The sequence below is a fragment of the Xyrauchen texanus genome, chromosome 43 (assembly GCF_025860055.1).
Source record: "Xyrauchen texanus isolate HMW12.3.18 chromosome 43, RBS_HiC_50CHRs, whole genome shotgun sequence".
Classification (NCBI taxonomy): domain Eukaryota; kingdom Metazoa; phylum Chordata; class Actinopteri; order Cypriniformes; family Catostomidae; genus Xyrauchen; species Xyrauchen texanus.
In genome coordinates this window covers 14,185,986-14,203,322 of record NC_068318.1, presented here as the reverse complement: position 1 = coordinate 14,203,322, position 17,337 = coordinate 14,185,986, and the positions used below count along the sequence as shown (strand labels likewise).

General features: G+C 36.4%; 1 protein-coding gene across 1 annotated transcript in view; it reads right to left on the bottom strand.

The window, feature by feature from the left end:
- The window catches only part of dmtn (dematin actin binding protein), a 30,594-nt gene that overhangs the window by 1,861 nt on the left and 11,396 nt on the right, over window positions 1–17,337 (bottom strand). The window contains exons 2-15 of the mRNA XM_052116090.1: window positions 10,372–10,432; window positions 10,013–10,075; window positions 9,545–9,700; window positions 9,078–9,122; window positions 8,407–8,539; window positions 8,198–8,242; window positions 7,886–8,029; window positions 7,164–7,273; window positions 5,749–5,854; window positions 4,346–4,410; window positions 3,795–3,843; window positions 3,653–3,660; window positions 3,257–3,322; window positions 910–990 (exon numbers count right to left, since the gene is read on the bottom strand). Coding sequence (XP_051972050.1) covers window positions 910–990; window positions 3,257–3,322; window positions 3,653–3,660; window positions 3,795–3,843; window positions 4,346–4,410; window positions 5,749–5,854; window positions 7,164–7,273; window positions 7,886–8,029; window positions 8,198–8,242; window positions 8,407–8,539; window positions 9,078–9,122; window positions 9,545–9,700; window positions 10,013–10,075; window positions 10,372–10,380 — 1,080 coding nt within the window. The 5' untranslated portion in view covers window positions 10,381–10,432. The remainder of the gene's footprint in view (window positions 1–909; window positions 991–3,256; window positions 3,323–3,652; window positions 3,661–3,794; window positions 3,844–4,345; window positions 4,411–5,748; window positions 5,855–7,163; window positions 7,274–7,885; window positions 8,030–8,197; window positions 8,243–8,406; window positions 8,540–9,077; window positions 9,123–9,544; window positions 9,701–10,012; window positions 10,076–10,371; window positions 10,433–17,337) is intronic.

Here is a 17,337-nt window from a genome sequence, read left to right as displayed (position 1 = left end):
ATATATATATATATATATATACACAGGGGTGGGGAGTAGCGGAATACATGGATACGGAACAGGATTACGTATTTAAAATGCAAAAAATAAGTAACTGTATTCCACTACATTTACAATTTAAATCATTGGTAATTATAACAGTTACATTCAAAATGTATTTTGATTACTGAAGAGATTACTTTGCATTTTATTGTCATTTGTTTAATTTAAAAAGTCCTTTCAGATGGAAAACATTTATACATATAAATGATGCGATCCAAATTACATTTGAACAGCGGTTCAAGCGGTTTACATTCATACGAGCAGACAGAGAAGTAAGTTTGAAGTTTTGAGCAGAAGAAATAGAAATAAACCTTGTGTAAATTGTCAACTTTACGCTAAGCTAAAATGCTATTTCTAGCCATTTTACATGCACATGTTACCAGCCACAATCATATATTATTATCAAGAAAATTCACGTTATAATTTCATAATCATAATTTCTTATTTTCTTGTAAGACTTTGATATTAGGGCAAAAATCATATTTTTGATCATTTTTGTATTGTTTTCCTGTAAAAATATCTAAAAATCCTTTAAACAAGATCAATTTGATTTATCTTGTTTTAGAACCAACACTGCATAAGATATTTAGGTTTTTCAGAGAATGTATTTTTAACATGTGTATTTTATCTTACTTTACTGACAGAGTTTTTATAGTCAAAACAAGTGAAGAAATCTACCAGTGCTGAAGAAGTAATCCAAAGTATTTAGAATATGTTACTGACCTTGAGTAATCTAACAAAATACATTACAATGAAATTTTGTTCAGCATGTATTCTGTAGTGGAATACATTTCAAAAGTAACCCTCCCAACCCTGTGTATATACATATATATATATATATTTAGCTTTTGCTTATTTGTGATTTACCTCTAATCTTGTCCTGTCAACACCTGGTGGAAGTTTACTGCGCCCTCTGTGGGTCACAACCAGCATTTCATATGGATATATCTGATGAGAGGGAAATTCATTAAGATTTGTGGACATCATATGCAGTACTTGTCCTTTTTGTTTCACTAGACACAGAAAACTCACCGTCTCACACATTAATGACTTGCTCAAGGTAGAATGTGTAATACATGCTCAGCCTCCAAAGTTTTCAATTCTAAATTAAAAGAATAGTTCACCCAGAAATGAAAATTGTCTCATCATTTACTCACCCTCATGCCATCCCAGATGTGTGTGACTTTCTTTCATCTGCTGAACACAAGTGAAGATTTTTAGAAGAAAATCTCAACTCTGTAGGTCCATATAATGCAATTGAATTGGTGCCAAAATTTTGAACCTCTAAAATCCACATAGGGGCAACATAAAAGTGCTCTAGACGACTCTGAGGTTAAATCAATGACCTCGTTTACATGCGCTTAAGAAAACGGTTTATTCCAGGGTTTTAGCAGAAGGGGTCATTCTGAAACATCATGCAAACAAGAACGCTGATTTCCTTAAGGAACTAGCACCTAGGTTTCTCTCGGAGAAAGCATCTAATTGTGGTCATGTAAACGTATAAGCAGCGTTCTGATGGGTGTTTGAAGAGTTTGCGTGTGTGGAAAACACCGGGATAACAAACGTCATATGATGGAGCCTTACAAAATGTCAACAGAGCAGAAAGAATTCAACATGTCTAGGGGTATAGTGGGAAAATCACATTCACATCAACTATACCCATTTATACACCCCAGTGAAAATACTGACTATTCCTTATGTCCGCATATATGCGCTAGTACATTAGGTGAATCCGAGTGTTTTATGTAAGAGGGTAACCTCCACTACTGAGACACAATTCAGCTGCAGGTCATGATAGTAAGTTAAGGAAACAAACACAGCAAGTACAATAGTGATGCCTTCTTTGGATGCCATGTGTGTTTACATAAGTTTTGTGAGAAAATCATGTTGCTTTGGAGAAAGCTGCTTACCAACCAAGCCGCATGTATATGGGAGTAAAGAGTATGCCGTCTAAACTGTGCATGTAAACGGGAAAGCTGTTTTCTTGCAATAACCCACTTTCTCGCAACAAGCCCCTTTCTAATGTCCATGTAATCGTAGTTAATATATTCAGAAGTGATATGATACTGTAGGTGGGGGTGAGTAACAGATCAATATTTAAGTCCTATTTTACTATTAATCCTCCTCCCTGCTCAGTCGTTCTCCACTTTCACTTTCACCTTTACATTTTCCTTCTTCTGTTTTTGGTGATTCACATTCTTCATGCAAATCGCCCCCTACTGGGTGGGGAGGAGAATTTATGGAAGAAAAAAAATGACTTAAATATGAATGTGTTTCTCACCCACACCAATTATACCAATTTAACCATTGGATTTTGGAGCTTCAAAATGTTGGCATCCATTTGCGTTCTGCAGAAGAAAGAAAGTCATACACATTTGGGATGCCAGGAGGGTGAGTAAATCAACAGAGAACTTTTATTTTTGCATGAACTATCCCTTTAACCTCAATGATACTATATTATTGAATTCTAAATTCAATGGATGCAAGGCTTAAAGGCAACATGAAATATAATTTTGACATGAAACATGAAAAATTTATGTCATTGAGTTAGAAAAGAGGAAAATGGCATAAAAACTTTGGAGGTGTTATTACTGTGAGTGATAAGGCCGAAACCAAAGCTAGTATGTGAATGCAGATGCATCTCTCGTTCCAAAAGGATATAACTTCAGGCAGAGCTTCAAAAAGGGGTGGAAGCTCCAAACCGCCAGCAAAGTAGGCCTACAGAGCCCCTAAAATAACCCCAACCATGTACGGAAGTGCAACCCCTTTTGGAGTTGGCCCAACCACCTTCTAGAGTAACTCTGCCACCTTCTGGAGTTACCCCACCCTCTTTTGGAGTTCTGATCCATTTGTAGATCTCCAATCTGCAGCTATACCTACTTGCCAAAACGTGTCAAACCGCAATTCTTAGCACAAGTACACGTTGCATTCTCAACTTTGCCACTAGGGGCGGTATAGCAGACATTAGTGTGAATGGTCTGCCTCTATGGTAAGATTTCTCTTTAAGTCAACTACTATCATGGCGGAGGAATGAAGAGAATATAGCTGAACAAGTATGTTAAAGTAAATATACTTATAAAAACGTATCTAAATAATAATATTCAATTTAATGACACAGACTTTTGAAGGTAACTCTATCAACCCTTGAGTATCGAGGTTTGTTACCGCAATAGTAACACAAGTGCATTATATTAAGCATGTATATCTGCCTCACCTTCTGTTCCAGAATACTAGGAAGCGAGTTTCCTCTGTCCATTCTCCCACTGTGTGAATCGCCATTCTATAAAACACCACCCAGCCCATCAAAATGACCCCCAGGACAAAGGAGACCAGAACGAGACAGCAAATTTAGAGAGGAGGGCCTCACTACACCCGCAATAATGAAAGTAATTTTACTCATTATTAATAAGTATTCTAATAGTATGTGATCATATGAGTCTGAATCCATGGTTAAAGGTGTGTAGGCTAATGACTTCTATACAATGCCAAGCTATATGAGTAGCAGGAAGAGGCAAACAGGAAAGCATGTGGTTAATTTACTGAGCCAGCTGTGGGCATATTCTAAAGTGCTATAGCCATGCATTCAATTGAATTAAGAAAACCATCTTACCTGTACACCTGTGTAACATACAAAAAAAACATACAGATAATAATATATTAAATATATGAAACAATTTAAAACGGACTCTTAAAGAAATATTTATAATATGTGGATGTCACTTTTTGTCTGCTTGTGCAAACTAAACCATTACCTGTTTTTGCTTTTCCGTTGTCTGTGGAGGTAAAGTCTGCTGAATGCAGCTACATGAATTAGAAAAATAATTAGTTCACCCCAAAATTTTAATTCTGTCATCATTTACTCACCTTCATGTTGTTTCAAACCCATATGACTTTCTTTCCTCCATCAAACACAAAAGAAGATACTAGGTAGAATGTTAGTCTCAGTCACCATTCACTATTATTGCAACTTTTCCCATTAAATTAATTCAATGGGGACGGAATCTAAATCCCAAAGTATAATTGTGTTTGTATGTGTACGCATATGCGTACAGAGCGTATGAGCGATACATTTTGTCATCAGCAGAGTGATTGATCACTGTACACCCGATTATTCTAACCGCACTTCCTCTGAACGCGTAGTCTGTGCATGTACCAAGAATTGTTTGCACTAATTAGTGGCTCCATATAAAAACATAACATATAAAATAATAAAAGTATTAAAAAAAATGTATTATTATTATTATTATTATAGTATGACCTCTTTATACTGTATGAAATAAGACAAGGAAAAGATCTCTCCTACCCTTGTGAGGCCTGTTCGACTGCAAGGAGGTAGAGAGGTGGATTTATGACCACTGGCTGATGATCCTGCAATGAAACATGAAAGAGTTGTAAGAAGAGTGGTCATTCTGACATTTAACTATCCATTTAATCTAGACAGGGACGAGATGGGCATTTCATCATTTAAACACTAGGTGTCCTCTGTGTGCTTTTGGTTGGGGCAACGTTCATTATATACTCTGAGTGCATTTACTGATTGCATACAAACAGAATATGGATGGACACTGACATGGACATACAGTACACCCATGAAATAACACAACCACACACTTACTGTTAAATCTTTAAAGGGATAGTTCACCCAAAAATGAACATTCTCTCATCATTTACTCACCCTCATGCCATCCCAGATGTGAATGACTTTCTTCTGCAGAGCACAAACAGAGATTTGTAGAAGAACATCTCAGCTCTGTAGGTCCATATAATGCAAGTGAATGGCGATCAGACCTTTGTTGCTCCAACAATCACCTAAAGCAAGCATAAAAGTAATCCAAAAGACTCCAGTGGTCACAACTATATCTGCATAAGCGATATGATAGGTGTGGGTGAGAAACAAAGTCCTTTTTTACTCTAAATCTCCACTTTCAGATGTGAAAGTGTAACTAAACAGTCAATTGTGGTGACTTTAAGATGTAAAATTGAAAGTGGAGAATTAGAGTAAAAAAAAGGACTTTTGATCTGTTTCTCACCCACACCTATTATATTCTGAAGATATAGATGTGACCACTGGAGTGTTATGGATTACTTTTAGGCTTGCTTTATGTGATTTGTGGATCTTCAAAGTTCTGGCGTTCACTTTCACTTGCATTGTATGGACTTAAAGAGTTGAAGTACTTTTCTAAAAATCTTAGTTTGTGTTCAGCAGAAGAAAGAAAGTCATACACATTTTGGATGGCATGAGGGTGAGTAAATGATGAGATAATTTTTATTTTGAGGTGAACTATCCCTTTAAGGTAATACACTGATTCATTCAAAAAGCAATATCTACTTTCAGTAGATGGATATTCCATATCAAGTAGGTTCTGGATAAATTTTTAAAGAGATAGTTCACCCAAAAATTAAAATGTCATAATTTATTCACCCTGATGGTGTTCCAAACCCATATGACTTTCTTCCATACAAAACAAAAAGAGATGTAATGCAGTATATTAGTCTCAGTCACCATTCACTTTCATTGCCTCTTTTTGAATGCAATGAAATTTAATAAAATTATGACATAATAACATTTTTTGGGGGGTGAAATATCTCTTTCAATCTTTCTAAAATCACTTATGCTGAAGTGCATTAAATTTTCTAAAACAGACTGTGTTCAAATTAAATAACTCAATAACACAATTTGCACACAGTTTTGAACACATCACGTACCCAAGTTTATATTTGTCCCATCTGGCAGGGAACGTGTTTTTCTGCGAATGAGCTCTGATTTCTCTATTTCCTCCTTCAGGATTAATTTGCCCAAGTTAGACTGTATCTGAAAAACATACAGGCCAGTCATGATTAGAGAGCAGCATTACGCCCTGGCCTCATGTGAATGCATATCCTTCCAGCACTCAATATATTGGCCCAATACAAAACACTTTATCATCCTGCTTTATTCTAGACAAATTGCCAACAATTTTTGTAACAGCTTGTGTCAGTAACGCGCCTAATACAGAGAAAACATCTCCAGTTTTTGAGCGTCTGGTGTGTCATGGTAAGTGGCGATCCGGCGCTGATATTTATTTATTTATTTTTTTATATCATGGGTGCTTGTTGTGGCTGACTGGTGGCGGTAAGTGACAGTGGCAATGTTAATTATGTGAAACATTCATTGGAAAGCTTGAATTGGTCAGCAAGAACGACTGTTTATTAAAGCAGTTAAATATTATTTGAAATTATTGATGCATTACTTAAAGGGATAGTTCACAATAAAATGAAAATTCTCCCATCATTTACTCACCTTCATGCCATTCTAGATATGTAGGACTTTCATTCTTCTGCAGAACACAAATTATTTTTTATTTTTTTATATTTCAGCTCTGCAAGTGAATGGTGGCCAGAATGTCCAAAAACGGCATAAATGAATCAAAGTAATTCATACAAGTCCAGTGTTTAATCCATATCTTCTGAAGTGATATTATATGGAGTGGTGGTGGTGTAGTGGTCTAAAGCACATAACTGGTCCTCTGGTAATCAGAAGGACACTGGTTCGATCCCAACAGCCACCACCATTGTGTCCTTGAGCAAGGCACTTAACTCCAGGTTGCTCCAGGGGAATTGTCCCTGTAATAAGGGCTCTGTAAGTCGCTTTGGATAAAAGCATCTGCCAAATGCATAAATTTAAATGTAAATATGTGTGGGTGAGAAACAGATCAACATTTATGTCCTTTTTGAACTGTAAATCTACACTTTCACATTCATCCACCTACTGTTTGGGGCTGGTCAAAGGTACAGGTTGATAGAAAAAAAATAATAACATAAATATTGATCTGTTTCTCACCCACACCTATCATATCGCTTCAGAAGATGTGGATTAAACACTGGAGTCGGTATGGATTACTTTTATGCTTTCATGTCATTTTTTGACTTTCTTAGATCTGGTCACCATTCACTTGCATTGATTGAACCTACAGAGCTGAAATATTATTCTAAAAACCTTAATTTGTGTTCTGCTGAAGAAAGAAAGTCATTACCGTCTGGGATGGCATGATCAATTTTGGGTGAACTATTCCTTTAATTAATTCACAAGCCTCAATATTTTGTAACATCACAGCCAGTTTGTCAAGACTTTCTGCTCTAACCTTCTGAAGTTCCTGTTCTTGCAATATCTTTGCGTCTTCAGTCAGGTCCTCAAACTCATCATCCTCGACTGGTTTTCCCTGCTCGACTGCCTTTTTCCTCCACTCAATCTCTGAGAAATTGACAGGAATTACACACAAAAAAAAGACAGAAAAAAAACAAAATGCATCTACCTGATGTCCTTATGAGAAGAATATGTGCTAATGAACAATATGCCATTACACATTGTCATTATAACATGCTTTCTTCACCATAACAGTTTAAGACCAGCTATTTCCATGCCGGTCTGTGCTGTTTAGTACTGGTTTGGTGCTAGTCTTGCTGGTGAACCAGAATGGTATTGGTGCCATGGTGTTCACCACCCAAATTTAGCTGGTGTATGTGATACACCCCTACATACGCCCCTGAGCAGGAGATGTTGTCATCAATAGTCTTGGTCCATCTGGATTAAAAAGTCCATTCATTTTACAGTAGATGGCCTCAAGCAAATAGACACGGAATAAAAACCCACACATTTCCAATTTTGATTTCATGGGAGTCTTTAATATATAGCTGTGGAGCACCACACCAAACAACAGAAATTAGTCTTTTCACTGGTTGGTTAAGTTGTTGCTCAGGTAAACAACAAGATAAACATGGAAGAGATGGGCCTGGTTAGGACACGGTACATTATGTGAGACCGAGAGATTTGAGTTTGGACCGATGAAAGTTGGTGTGCATTTACCCATTGTAGCTAGAGAGGGTGGACATGGCCAGTACTCTGTCTCTATCTTTGAAGGCTGGTTGGGATCAGGTGGCTGGGCTGCTGGGAACTTGGAGGACTCAATGATATTATCCTGTTTATTATTAGATGTTCCAGTATGTCTTTCTAATAAGCGGGAGAAGATAAATGTCAAACCATCACCAGCACAATGTTCCCAGTCATTATCTTTGAAAATCAATTATTCCATACAGTATGTAGTTAAACAGTCCCTTAATAAATTACTCAGTTTATATATTCTTTAAAGTAATGAATTAATAATAAAAGAACAAATACCATGTTTGTAAATTGGAGGCTTCTTATAGATGTTGGTGCCACTGTCTGAAATAAAAATAGATACAAATCCTATTATATATTAGTGCAGTAGAAGTACAATTGTAATGCAATAGATTTGCAGTTACAGTAAGATATAGACACCCAACTTGGAATGGTTAGGTTAAAAAAAATTATTTGGCCAAAAGAAGTACTTTCATGACTTATCTGACCTGGTCTGTGGAAGTGCTGCAGGGGACCCTTGGATGCGGGGCTGATCTTGCGGAGCTGCACTGTGGAGCCCATATTGGATCCTCCGGGAGACCACTGCTCGGGCCACTCCTTTGGCTCTTTTGAGGCAAATATCTAAAAAAATCAAGAAATATGCAGACTTATTACATGCCTTCTATTATTCTGTAATATGCTACATTAAATGTTTATGCTTATGGTAACATAACCTTTCTTGTGCCGTGATCCAAAGTGCAGATTCTGACAACTAAAGCACAACTCAGCATGTTAACGAAAGCCAGACCATCATATTTCACTGCCTGCATCAATAAAATGACACCGCAAACCTGTGCCTGATTGTAAACCATGCTAACAGCAGCTAGCAGCATTGAACATTGTTTTATGCGATTTTTCATTGTTAAGCTACTAAGTAATATCTAGGTTGTATCATTAAAACATTACTACAGTCTCAAAATGTTCAAGAATAAAATCTTTCATCTGATTCCCATTGTTTCCAATGAAAGGTCTGTCATCATTTTAGTGAACATCTTGTGTGTAAATGATGACAGAATTTTCATTTTGTGGTAAGCTATCCCTTTAAGTGTTTAGGAACATTAATGTGGTAGTTAGAGCTAGTGACCAGTGACTATCCTGATAGAAACACTTGATGACTCACCTCAGGGGAACAAGGGGGCGAGATGGAATGAGGTGACATTGATCTCTGGAGGAGACAGGGAGAGAAAACAGAAGCACATATACATGCATTGTTTTTAAGGCCCGATATTCAAATGGCTCAGTATCAGGCACGCACGCACGCGCACACACACACAATTATTTAACATGCATTAACAAAGTTTGACAATAATAAAAAGTTTAAAGCTACATCTTACTATTAAATCTAGCTTCACGCTACAAGAGCTGTTTTAAAATGTGCAATAAACAATTTTTTAATGCATCCTGATGGAACAATCACTTCTTTTTGCCCTAAGTGAAAAACTAATAAGCACTTCGCCTTGAGTGTGCCAGGACTTTATTGAATTGGGTGCTAAAACAACACAGACAGCGTGTGCAAATAAACAATGATATTAATGGGCACAATTTATTCTTTATGAATTCACCCCTCATTCTCTTTGGTATGCTAACCTCTCTGCTTCTGGAGAGACCGGTCCGATCTAGGGCCGAGATATTGAAATGTGGCTCGTACACCATAAGATCTGGCCGTTCCACCTCGAGTATGCCTTTGTCTTTGGGGATGGCTGCCAAGTCCTTATATCCAATGACCTGATTGTCCATTCTTGCCTTTAGGAAAAGAGAGAGAGAGAGAGAGAGAGAGAGAGTAAAAATCAGCTCGATTTGTAGAGAAAGAAATAGTTGTCCTCTGAAATGCCTCATGGGGTTCCTTGGATAACAAGCATGTGCTTTATGCTAGATAACAGAGTGGAATTTGTTATCTTTGAAACTGAAAGCTTTTGACCTTTCAGGCCAGAATCGTACCATAATTGTAAGTCTCAGGACTAATTGACTTTAGCACAATGATTAGCATTGACAGATTTAGCCAAAATCATGATAAATTGCACACAAATACAATTCTATAACAAACTAATGACTTGCCACAATAGAGGTAGCCGGTGAGCCTGGTGCACTAGGACCCCTGGAGGAAGGGGTTGTCCCCGTCTGCAGCACAAGGCCAAATCAAAGAGGTCACAGGTCATAATGAACAGGTCCGATTCAATGACATGTTGTTAATGAAAAATAAGATCTATATCTAATATCATCAATCAAACTGATGACACACCTGTCACTCTGCCACTCCCCCTTTAATTTATTACTATGTGAAAAATACACAGCAGACCTTATCATACTTTAATGGGTTTACAAATATAAAATGGATCATAAAATAAAAATGTGTCAATAACATCCATTAAAGTAAGCAGCATATTCAGGAAAGTATGGTAACAGGCACGCATTACCTTATGCATGACTGGGGCAAACTATAAAACTCTTGTCTTTTGTTCTTCCAGTCACACAGTTCTGCAATAAAGCATAAAAGGGGCACATGTGAATAGAAAATGGAAGCAAATTAGGTTATGGATCTTACGAGGCAGCAGTAATTCAATTGTTACCTTGATATTTATGCATGCTATAATTATTACTTATGGTTGTTCAAACCTCTAAGCCAAAGTATTACACTTTGGCATGTAACTGTCCTGTATACATAACTTGTGTTATAGACATGAACGATACCTCAAGTCATGTGGCTTATTGATGGATGGTATTACCTTTCTAATTGCAGACTTGCAATTTAATAAACAAGTGACAAATCCCATACATTTAAATTCATGTCATAAATTGTATAGAGACTCGACTTGGTCCAGTAAGCCAAGGAAAACACAACCACTCAGAACACCTTAGCAACTGCATAGCAACATTCTAACAACCATCCACAACAGCCTAGCATTGTAGTTATACATTTTGTAAATATTTTCATCATAAAATGTAACGATTAAATTCAAATATGCTCCTGTACAATGCAATACAATGTAAAGTTTTGATATAATTTAATATAAACCACAATTTTACAAAGATGAAAGCTGAAATGACAGTCTCTGTACTCCAAAACAGCATGATGAAATTCTGAGGAGCTCGTCTCAATTCCATCTGAATGTTGCTGTTTCAGCATAAAGCATTACATTAACCCATCTTGGATTAGCAGACCATATCACAAGAACAGTCCTGAAATTCAGCCAAACGATTTAATTTCCCTCCCACTAAGGGCGTTCAACACACCCATTGATATTTGACACATTTCATTATTCATCTGAGGATATTTAGAAGGTTATTTCAGATGTTGCATCCATCACTGCAATCACAAATGTCCTTTATTCAAATAATTCCTCTTAAAGGGACAGTTCACCCAAACATGAAGCTTCTAGCTTTATTTATGTAACCTATGTTGTTACAAACCCATACCACTTTCTTTCTTCTGTGTTACACAAAATGAGATATTTGTCAGAATATGCAAGGAAAAAGATGCAATGAAAGTTAATGGTAACTGAGGCTTTGCAACACCATGAAGGGGAGTAAACAAAATCATTTTCTTTTTGGGTGAAATATTTCATTAACAGCTACTTTCAGTATGAACAGGGGAGTCGTCTGATTTCCACTAAAGAGATCAGTGGACTAATATCTTTCTGAAATGAGTCACTAATTCATTTGATGCAGGGACATCCTGTTAATGTGTGGGAAGGGAAGTGACATCAAGCTGGCTCACCCAGTTTCACCTTGACCAGGTTTATGGTCTTATAGGGATCTCAGACATGAGCTACACTACACTGTCCATAGAATTTACTAGGTTCTATATGCAAGGGCGGAGCCAGGAGTTTTTCAAAGTGGTGGCCTTGCAGGGGCAAGCGATCAGTCTGTGGTGGCACAGAAATGTTCAGGCAGCATTTTTATATTGTCAGATATAAATGTCTGACACCCGGGACGGAGGGGTTTAGCGACCTTGGTGTGCGCACATGGTAAGTTTGTACATTTGTCCAGAGATGATTTAATCTCTAAAGAACTAAATTGTGCCAAGAAATGACAAACAAAATGACTAAAACAGCAATTGCGAGTGTGGTGACCAATAGGACAGACCACTGTCTATCTGGCATCACAAAACATTCGAAAGAGTGAAAATGGGAATGAAATATAGTACAGATGGTTTTGGGTTGGAACTGACTAACTGTGCTAATTAGCTTTAATAGTAATTTAGATGTAATATAAGGTTGAGGAACCAACAGCCCTGAATATTTAATGACAGAACACTCACAAGCGCTGAGTAGAATATGAGAGCATCAAGGCATTTAAAATATATTTCCTCGCTTCTAAATTTGTATACAATGATGCTCTGTTTGCAAAAACAGATTTTTGATCCCAATTCGGGCAAGTTCTCTCAAGGTTGCTAATAGTTTTTTTTATTACTGTAATGCGAAACAAATCCTATTCTTGACTGTAATCTGTAAAAATCAAATTCTTAAATCTGTATTATGATAAACTCTTATTCTCATTCGTGTAATGTAAAAAAATCCTATTTTTATTGCTATAATAAAAATAAAAGATTTCAAATACTGTATAATGATAAATATAATTCTCATTAGTGTAATAAAAAAAAAAAAAATCACATTCCAATTAATGTAATAAACTCATTACTGTAATATAAAAAATATATATATCTTATAATATGCTTATCATTATGAGAATAGGCTAAAATATATATATTTTAAGCAATAAAGCAGTAAAACAAATACTTCCATTATGTATTTACAATCACTCTTCAGAAATGTACATTACAATTTAAATTATATACCGTTATTTTTTGTTTGCATTGCAATATGCTACTGGGATTTATTTTTCTAATTTAGGGGTAAAATATGACCCAGGCATTTCTTGACAGTTTTCAGCGGATTCATCCAACCTAATCTCACAAGACTTCATAAGAATAGTACAAGATGGCGAATTCGTTGGAAATCAAAACAACTTATACCAACTAATCACATGCGCTTCTCTCATCTCCTTCAAACCCCTCATATTTCCTTTCATCTGTCATACACATTGTTTTTATCAATCACAATCAGATTAAAATGTATGGTTAGGTTTAGGTATGGGGTTTAGGTCAGGGGTTCAAATAACAAAATATATCACAAATGCACGTTCTGAACCCGGAAGTTTAGCTTTCTTCTGTAGAACACAAAAGGGCTTTTTATAGTGCTATCATGGTTAGGTTTAGGGTCTGCGTAAAGTATTACACTTCTTTGTAAGATTTACCTTTTGCAGTACAAGTAATACGTTTTCACACAAACAATTTGTATACAATTTCTAACAAATTCACCATCTCGTACTATTCTTATGAGTTCTCATGAGATCATGTTGGTTTCATCCTTACACAGCCCTAAACCTTCCTTCTATAGTTGATGATTTCAAAGCCAAGAACAGAGTGTCAACAAAAGGTGGCACCTTAATGACCTAAAATAATAGACCTTAAAGAAAAAAGGCAGTGGGTCATGATTTCTAATTCCAAACCAGCCTCACTGTTACTCTTATTCGGAGTAAAGATTTTTAGAAATTCTTCTAAAAATCTTTCTTTGTGTTCTGCAGAATAAGGAAAGTCATTTTCCCCTGCCTGATTTAAATCATAGGGAGTTGTCCCTGCTGGTTAAGATGGTAAGTGATCAGCTCAGGTCAAGTCCACTCTGGCATGAACGATGTTGTGAGACTGTTTGTGTGCTAAAAAAGCTCAGCACCTCTCTGACAAGATTGATCACCCTGAGGACAATATAAATGTCCTGCCATCTGAGAAGAAGGGACCCATCTGCATCAAACTATCTGTAATTCAAGTCCAATCTGGCTAAAAGGGAGTCCTTGAGCACAATGCTCAGAAAAGTATGATTTACCAGTGATTCAGTCCTGGGAGGACCATTTCGTTCTTCAATAAATACTTAACGTTAACAAATATGGGAAACCTATATTTCCATTTGCAAGCATTGTCTGTTGACAGTTGAGCGTGAAATTTATTTGTACGCCTACTCCAAATAACACTTAAATGGTTGTTTTTGTTCTCCGTCTGAATTGCTCATTTAGATTTTTAGTTTTTACATTGTGTCTCGGGACCAGGGGCCGAATGCATAAAGCCGCTTAGAGTAAAATTTTGTCAAAATTCTAAGAATGACTTATTTTGCTCTTATTCCTAGAATTAAGAACAAGTGTGATTCATAAAGGTTCATAAGTATTAAGACTTGGTCAGCTCCTAAATTATTTAAGATTGCTGGAGAGGTATCCTAACCTAGTTTCAGGGATGTGTGCAGACATTTTGGGGGGCAGGGGCTCAAGTGGAAAAAAGAACACTTCTAATAATTATATATTTAAAAAAAATGTTTTGCTGCTGCCTGCCTGTCTGCCTGTGTGTGTGTCTGATGTGCCGATGTGTGCTGCTCTGCATACACACACACACACACACACACACACACACACACACACATATATATATATATAAATATATAAAAGCACCCCAGAAAACAGGACACTTTCTCTCTAGGAAGAAAAAGGGCAGGTGCTCAGGCCCCCTTTGATGTCTATGTGTGCACGTGCCCGCCTAGTTAAGAGGAGCTCGATGGCTTTTATTTTAAAACCCCGCACTCTCCAACAAAGAGCGTGTTTTAGACATACTTGATCATGGAATTTGGGCAAATATGATTCCATATGAAATCCATCAACATTTATTTTTGAACTGCATCATATTTTTTTCATTTAATAAATACATTGAAACCCGTTGTTGTGAATTAAGCATTTAAAACATTTGATGGGCCTAAATAACTAATCAGCAGGGATTCAACAACTAATCAATACAATCTAAATATCACTTAAATTATAAAAATCAATGATGAAAATTAATACATTTGAAAAATAACAGAGCTGCATCCGAAAAGAACCAAACCCAAGCACTTTATATAAAATGTCAAATGTGGCAAATGTGTCTAGATTATTTTTGCAGTTATGCACTTCAGATATGTTTAAGCCCTGCTAAATAACTTTTATTGATTTATTCTTATTTATAAATATTATAAACTCCATTTATATTTGGTAAAACAACTAGTCCAAAACATGAAAAAAGAGACCATTATTAAAATACTTATATGTTGAACGTCAAATTTACCTCTAAATTGAACCTGAAATCTTACATATAACAGTTATGAGTTTATAACAAAGACTTTGTTTTATTGTCTTTAAATTGAGTTTTTAAATTGAAATCACATTCAATATATACTGTACATGAAAATACATTCATTATATTAAATACTGATAAATAATGTGAAAAGTATATGCAATTAATATTGCAATTTTTTTTGCATACAATGCATAGTACACACATTTACATTTGCACAGTGTTTGAGGACAACGTTCGGCAAGATTTACAATAATGTTTAAAAATACATTAAATAAAAAATTGCTTTTTCATTTGATTAATCAAATAATTAATGTATGGTATTAAATCATGAATGAATGAGTGATGTCATACCACTCTGACATAATACCTTTGCAGACTCACTTTTGGCTGATTCAGGGTTTCGTGAGTTTACACTACACGATTTTAGGCCCGATTTTCACTTGCTGACCGTTTTGTGGAGATCGAAGGCAAAAGCCGTCAAAATCCTGCAGATCACTGATTGGTCAGGGAGAACTGTCACTACCAGCATCACTGGATTCCCGACACGTGACATCAACCCGCTAGTTTTAAAGTTAGTAACAGCGATAGAAGTATCATTTGTTCATGCAACTTTTGAATTGTGAAAAAGAAATGGCTGTGCGCTAAACCACAACGTGGTCAATAAACGAGGTGCAGACGGTCCACTCGTTAGCGATGAGCGAAACGATAAAGTCTCTCAGGAAGTGTCTCCGCTGTTGGACACACACGGCTACCACCAACAGTGTAGGGAAAAGTTAAAAAAAATGATTAATTGACTACAGAAACATCAAGGAAAAGTGGAAGTGGTTCGACCAAATGGACGCTATCTAGACCAGCGAACAATGAGAGGGAGAGTGCCCTGGACGCAGCAATGATGGAGGATGGTACATTTTGTTACGTTAACACTGTATTCTGCTTGAAAGCTTCACTTTATTTAGTTGACCAGCTACTGGAAGCTTGCTTCTAAAACAACCAGACCAATTTAACGGTTACACTTGTGTAAAAAAAAATCACCATGCAACAACTGATTTATGCAGCACAATGAGCTAACAGCTAGCGGTTGTTATTGTTTAAGATGATGTCACGGCAGAAGAGGCGGCGCAACTATGACTATCAGCCTATAATCCCACCCACGTTGATGCAGCACTAAACTGCAGTGGAAATGCAAGCTCAGAAAAGTAAAGCGAGTTGAGTTGAGTCGATTCAAACCGTAACGTGCAGTGGAAAATTGCCATAAGTGTACAATAATGAAAACACCCTCATGATTCAGGTGATACTTTTTATTAAAAGTCAAAGTCAACATTATAATATTTTAATATTATATTATTAAAATATATAGAATATATTGTTGAGGCCAGGGGCGGACTGGCCATCGGGAGAACCGAGAACTGAAGATTTTTTGGTAATATGGGCCCAGATACACAGAAATCTCTGAAAGAGATTTGGACAATATTTGAAAGACCCCATGAAATGGCTTGATGAGCATTGATGATCAGTTTTCTTTCTTATTTTGATAAAGAGGTGGGACATTTGTAACACCTAGTCCTCCCTACAGTACAGATCCCACTACATGATTGGGAAAAGACAGAAATCTCCAAAACTTCCATTTTTAAATGTATGGGTTTTTTTTTTAAATCCCCTTATTACCCAAATGCATACACTGTAGCATATGAACTGCATGCTCATTACTAGAAGTATAAAGTACATGTTTTTATGCACCGTGTCAACAGGTGGGTGAACAACAACAGAATACAAGAATCTTGAGGCACAATTTCCAAAGATTTCATTCCATTTAACTTGACACTGTGTCTTAAAAATGTGTCATTTATGATGCTGATTACCAGTGAGATGCTCCAAATGCATCTGAGGCACGCACATAAAGCGACAATTACATAGATCTTACATAGAGCAACAATTAAAATTAGCACAGATGGAGCACTAGAACATGTCCTGTCTGTTAGAACTGGACACATCGAAGAACTCAATGCAAAACAGATGGCTGTCAACTGTAGGGTTTTTCAATGATATGGTAATAAAACAAACAATATATTGAGTTCTTAATCCACTATATGTATTGTCTAATCAAGGCTTTATTCATCTGCCACAGTAATGCAATTTATTTCAAGCTGAATTTCAATCTGTATCAGATATTTGTTATAGGCCCTACATATTATATTTAGAAATATTTGAATTATTAGGCATTATTTAAATG